This window comes from Molossus molossus, unplaced genomic scaffold (genome assembly GCF_014108415.1).
Source record: "Molossus molossus isolate mMolMol1 unplaced genomic scaffold, mMolMol1.p scaffold_m16_p_17, whole genome shotgun sequence".
NCBI classification, from domain to species: Eukaryota; Metazoa; Chordata; class Mammalia; order Chiroptera; family Molossidae; genus Molossus; species Molossus molossus.
In genome coordinates, this window is record NW_023425352.1 from 24,186,529 (window position 1) to 24,192,528 (window position 6,000).

General features: G+C 51.6%; 1 protein-coding gene across 2 annotated transcripts in view; it reads left to right on the forward strand.

Moving 5' to 3' along the window:
- The window catches only part of LOC118632527 (dynamin binding protein), an 88,176-nt gene extending 84,081 nt beyond the window's left edge, over nucleotides 1-4,095 (forward strand). For both annotated transcript variants that reach the window (XM_036265715.1, XM_036265716.1), the window contains 2 exons: nucleotides 1,044-1,588; nucleotides 3,012-4,095. In XM_036265715.1, the coding sequence (XP_036121608.1) occupies nucleotides 1,044-1,588; nucleotides 3,012-3,197 (731 nt within the window). In that variant the 3' untranslated portion in view covers nucleotides 3,198-4,095. The remainder of the gene's footprint in view (nucleotides 1-1,043; nucleotides 1,589-3,011) is intronic.
- Nucleotides 4,096-6,000: the final 1,905 nt, after the last annotated feature.

Consider the following 6,000-nt stretch of genomic DNA (forward strand, 5'->3'; position numbering starts at 1 on the left):
TTTTTAAGTATTTGTGGATTCTCCCCCTCTCTCTACTCCTTCTTACCCAAAAACTAGAGATTGAACTGGGAAAGGAAGGACGAAGGCTGGGCCTTCCAGGGTGGTGCAGGCGAGAGCCCTGGTGGGTTCCTGGGCAGGTGAGTCCCCGTAAAGACCCACGCTGTTCAAAGGGCTCCTTCTTCCTTGGGGTCTGTATTGACGCGACCCCAATAAGTACAGTGGTAGCAGGATCGGGATGAGCTGTCACCCTCTTGCCCTCCCACCTGCCCAGAGGCCCCCCATCATTTGGCAGATAGAGGAATGGGGGCTGGCCCTTTCTTAGCTGCCGGACACACAGGGAGGGTAGACAGGTGGCTGTTGCTCACATGGGGTTACACACCCTGGGTCCCTGCCTTGACAGCGCTTTCCCCTCAACATTAAAACACACGTTTCTGTGCACTAAGGATCTCAGGTCCCCATTTATGCTCCAAAGTTTTAGCCGAGGGCCTTGTCATCATTTAGGCAACTAATTAAAGTGCACACGTGCTGTACATGTGTCATGTGTGTATTGTAATGAATATAAGCAGCTTCCCCCTTGGACGGTGCTCACAGCATTCCCACTGCTTCCCTAAACCAGAGTCGGGGTTCACAGCTGCAGCTGGAGATGGGCAGGGAGGCATCTCCCTCCTCACCACACTGTTGTATGTGAGCACATCCTCGAAGTTGGCCCTTCGTCCTTTTTCCATGCTCTGGATATCCTGTGAAATAGTCTTCGTGTGCTCCTTCTCCGGCCTGCCGTTTTGATGACTGTCCCCGTGACTGTCCCCAGGCCTCCTCATCACTCGTCTGTTCCGAGGCTGTGACAAGAGCGCCTGGCAGGCAGTTACTGCGTTTCATCTCTGCCCACCACACTGCACCCTGGGAGTGAATGTCGAATCTGTTTTGTCACGGGGCGTCTTATTTTGTGTCTCTCACTGCGGACCCAGCTTTTAAGCCCTAGTTTCTCTCTGTTGGTCCCCCCTCCCTCCTCCTACTAAAAGCTGCTCCTGTCTGTTCTCCTGCAGTCACCAAAGGCTTTGTGTACAGCTCCTTCCTGAAGCCCTACAACGCCCGTCGCAGCCACTCCGACGTCTCTGTCGGCAGCCACTCCTCCACCGAGTCAGAGCACAGCGGCTCCTCCCCGAGGGTCCCCCGGCAGAACAGCAGCAGCACCTTGACCTTCAACCCCAGCAGCATGGCTGTCTCCTTCACATCCGGGCCTAGCCGAAAACAGCCTCAAGATACATTTTCATCGAAGGAACTTGACCAAGGAGCTCTTGACGCTTCCTTAAACGTGGGGAGTCCAGAGAGCAGTCCTTCCAGCTGCCCTTCCGACCCGAGCTCCACCTCCCAGCCCAGGCCCTGGGACTCCGCAGATGTGGCCCGAGACGTGGACCAGCCTGCCCCCGCCCCGAGGAGCTACCGAAGCTCCAGGCATCCAGAAACGGCTGCCTGCTCCGTCCCAGGGCGAAACGGGCAGGGGAAGGACCTCGTCAAAGGATGTGCAAGAACGGCCCAGTCTCCGGAAGACAGACACGAGCCAGAAAGCAGTGAGGCCGAAGGCAACCAGGTGAGTGCCCCCTACTCACCATGCAGGCAGGTGTGCTGTGGGTGCAGGTGATGCTTTTCCAGGAGAGGGTGGGGCAGAGGCTTTCCCGGGCTTGGGTGTGGTCTGGAGGCGGGCTCACCGACCGATGTTGCAAAGCACACAGGAATCCCAGTAGTGAGAGTGAGCAACTCCACCTCCTGGGCCTTTCTATGGCGACCTCTCGTGGGCTGCTTCTGAGCCCCTGCCTGTGTCGTGGGCATTTCCAAGGTGTTACGATGAAAGCCTTCCCCACTCTTCCAATTCACTATTTCCTTAGTGTATAAGTCTACTGTTTAACCCTTTATTTGTTTTTTTATTCAAGTACTGTGCTTTTAGTTCTAGAATTTAGAAATAAAATCTGGCTCTGTTTCAGATTTTCCTATTTCTTTTGTAATAGCCTTTTTTTGTCTTGGGGATTGAATGTAGCCTTTGTATCTCGAGCATTTAAACCTGCATATTTTAAAGCCACTTTCAGATTCACAACTGGGGAGTCCCTGGCTCGCTCTTGTGCCTTGGCTCGGCCTGCAGCGGTGAGCTGTCCCGTCTGTGAGCTCGTCTCCCGTGGGGGCTGACTTTGTTGAGAGTCGGTCGTGCCCCAGGCTGTGGAAGGGTTTGCCTTTGCCAAGCTCCGGATTCCAAAGCACCAGTTTTCACACTCGTTTTTAGCTCAGACTTTGCACACGGCTTTCTTCAGTGCAGATGAGCTGTTCTCCCAGGACACGCATCCCCGTTCTGGACCTGCCAGGGGACACTTTGTCCTGACACGTGGAGGGAGAAAGTGGCTCTTTTTTAGATTCTGCCTTTGTATGAGAAGCTCAGTTCAAGCCTCATCAGCTCCTGTCCCCAACCATGTCCTAAAACCCCGGCCTCGGGTCGCATTCATCCTCGGGCCCAGCGGCCTCAGGGCTTCTCCTGGTCACTGAGCACCACCTGTCTGCATGGTGTCTGTTATTGGCACCTGGAGGCCATCTTCTTAGCTTTGAGGTTAGGGGTGTGGGTGTGTGTGTAAGTTTTTGAAATTTAGAGCTTCTATGTTTAGGGTATGGACGGGAGTCCTTGCATCTCATCCACCTTCCATATTGACTGAGTTCCTTGAAGGCAACTCTGATGTGAGTTTTGGTTTTCTTTGACTTTGTCTTGTCCATTATGGTAGCCACCAGCTATACATAGCTAATAAATGATATAATTTAAGTTTACATTAGTTAAAATGAAACAAAATTTAAAAATGAAGTTCCTCTGTCCTGCTAGCCGTAGTTTGGGTGCTCAGTCGCCCTGCGTGTGGCAGGCCGGAGTGGCGGTGACACGGCACCACAGCTGCAGACCGTCGGCTTCTCCGGGAAGCTCCGCCCGACAGCACCCTCCGGCAGTTCCCCTGGTCTCACTCCTTTTGTTCTTCCACACACAGGTCTATTTTGCTGTCTATACCTTCAAAGCACGGAACCCAAATGAGCTGAGTGTGTCAGTCAATCAGAGACTGAAGATCCTGGACTTTAAAGATGTGACAGGGAACACAGAATGGTGGCTGGCCGAAGTTAGTGGGAAGAAGGGCTACGTTCCGTCCAATTATATTCGCAAAACTGAGTACACCTGAGCTGGTCCGCTTCCCACTCGGCCTGCTGCCCACACCTCCTGCTGGAGGGGCCTGGTGGTCCGCCAAGGGGCACCTGCTCCGGAGACACGGGCCCGTCCGTACTGCTTACCCATGCCGCAGGGGGCACAAGGCACGTCTTGTTCTCCTCGACTGGGTTCTCAGCCTTGATGCTCACTAGAATTTCTAGAATTTGCAGTGAACCCTAGGGTTTGAAAATAATTTCGTGACCATAAGAAGAGTGGCACGTCCCTCTGGGGTCAGCCTGTGGAAATGAGAAATGTCCCATCAGAAGACCAGTGTCCTGTGCATGCGGGGAGCTATGCAATAGCGTTAGAAGATGTTGGCACTGGTTGTGCCGTATGGATTTTGGGGTGGCCCCATGCGTCACGATCACTTGACAGAAACTAGCTTGATGAAGAGAATTCTCCGGAAGCCCTTGAGGCTGTGCCCCTCCTTGTGGTGAGGAGTTCACGGAGCTTGTATCAGTTCTGGTGTTTCAGAGCCTCGGTGCCTGGCGCACACGCTCACATATATGCCCACTGCAGTTCCCAATCATCCTGAAAACACTACCTTGTGTGATCTTTTCCTTCTTTTGCTGCATTTCCAGATTGGTTGTGCAACGTTGGACTGCTTTCTTTCTCCTTTTGAAAAGCATTTAGTGTCTTTATTTTTCTTCGATCTTTATCCGAAAGGTTCTTGTTTCTTTGAGGTGCAGTCGTCTACACCTTTCTGCCAGTTCATCCCTACTGTATTCAGCCTGTGTGTGATCATCTCTCTGGGCCCTCTCTTCTGCTGCCCAATAACTGATAGATTTTCTGAGAACAGGGTCAGAGCTCCAGCCATTCTGTTAAAAGGATTTGCTCTAGCCCTGGTCAGTGTGACTCAGAGGTTAGAGTGTCGGCCCATGCACTGAAGGGTCTCAGGTTTGATTCCCTGTCAAGGGCATGGACCTGGGTTGCAGGTTCCATCCCTGGCCCTGGTTGGTGCATATGCAGGAGACAACCAATCAATGTGTCTTTCTCACATCAATGTTTCTCTCTCTCCATCCCCCACCTCTCCCTACAACTCTCTTTAAAAATCAATGAAAAAAATATTCCCAAGTGAGGATCAATGACAAAGAAAGGATAAAGGATTCACTCCACAGTGAGCTGAAACCAGCCCAGGCGGTGGAAGACTGGATGCCTTTCTCTTTCACTCGAGCACGGTACTGTCCTATCCAGATGCAGAAAACTGACTCATGTCTTGTTTGAATTAGGACACACAGTCCCAGCAGTAGCTGATCCTAGACTTGGAAGTAAGCATTGTCCGTTTCACCTCCAGCCTCCATGTTTCAGAGACCACAGTCTCAGCCAAAAGTGCCTGATCGCACCTTTCTTCGGCCTCAGGAAGACGCTTGCTAGTCCTCACGTGAACACTCTCCCCGGACGTTTTCCTTGAGCAGGGCTCCTATTCAAGGTCTGCCCCAGTGTGAGGCCCGCCTTGGAACAGGAAACTATGAATTTTGTCGTAAGGGAATTAAGACCAGCCTTATAGCCCTTGCTCCACCAAGTGCACCTTCGGCCTAAACGTGCTGCCGAGTCGGGAGACCCCTGTGGACCCCGCACCCCCATGCGTCTGCAGGTTGGTCAGAAGGCAGCAATGCGAGCCTCTTGTGAATAGTGTTTATATTTAGAGATGTTTCTATTGAAGTAGTTATTTTATAAATAAAAGCATTTCTAAGGACCATGAGTACGTGTTCTTGATCTCCCTCCATGTTGAGCCTGATCCTCCCTCTCGGATCTCCGAGGGTACCGTCCTGACAACTAAGTGACCCCCAAGTTCTAGGAGATGGGAGAGGCTGTCTGAAGAAGTTCAAGTAAAAATGTATTTGTCAAATGTGATATCAGCAGAATTACTGTATCCTCTAAAGAGGTCCGTGCTGCAGACGATTGTTTCTTTATTTTAAGCCATTTGATATGATAACATCCTGGCAGAAAGAAGAGTTGAATTCTCTAAGCTGGAATTCCTAAGAGGTTAGCGTTTTCCTGATGTTACAGATGTGGAAACTGGAGCATCAGAGGCTAGGAGGCCATGCGGCAACGGATGGGCAAGGTTGGTGGAGGGGAGACGGGTGGGATTGAGGATGACGAGTGTGTGACAAGCAATCGCATGATGTGAAGGGACAGAAATCGTGGTTGCATAGAGAAACCTCCAGGTCAGCTTTCATTTCATGGTTAGGAAAACGGGGTCCCACGCCATTGCGGCTGGCTCACATCAAGTTTGATGGATCCTGCATTTAAACGTGGGCCACAGGCTCTCAAGCTGAGTCTTGACACCTTATTCTGAAGCCAGACTGTCCGACTTCAGACACTTAAGAGCTTCCTGACCTTGGTAACTCTCTAACTCTGCTTCTGCTTCCTCGCCTAAGGCAGAGATACACTGTCCTCGTGGAGCGGTTGTGGACGGAGTGAGCCGCTGCACGGGGAGGGCAGAACATCACCCGACACGCCGTACCCAGCGCCTTGGCTCACCTTCGGCGCCCAGGCCAGGCGCTCAGGCTGGAGGGTCTGGTAACAAAGTCCTGTGGGTTCTCCAGAGGCTTCACTGAGGAAGGCTGAATGACAGCAGGGTGATTTGGAGGGAGGAAGATTAAAGGCAAGAAAATGTAATTATTGGGAGAAAGGTAACTGGGCAGAAGATGGCTTGAGAGTAGAAAAAGGCAGCATCCTATAAAGAACACGAAATTAAAGAAATGATGGACTCACTGGCAAAAGGGAGGTCATTGGGGTCAGAGCAAGTGTATGAAAAGGTGGGTTTTGTTTTA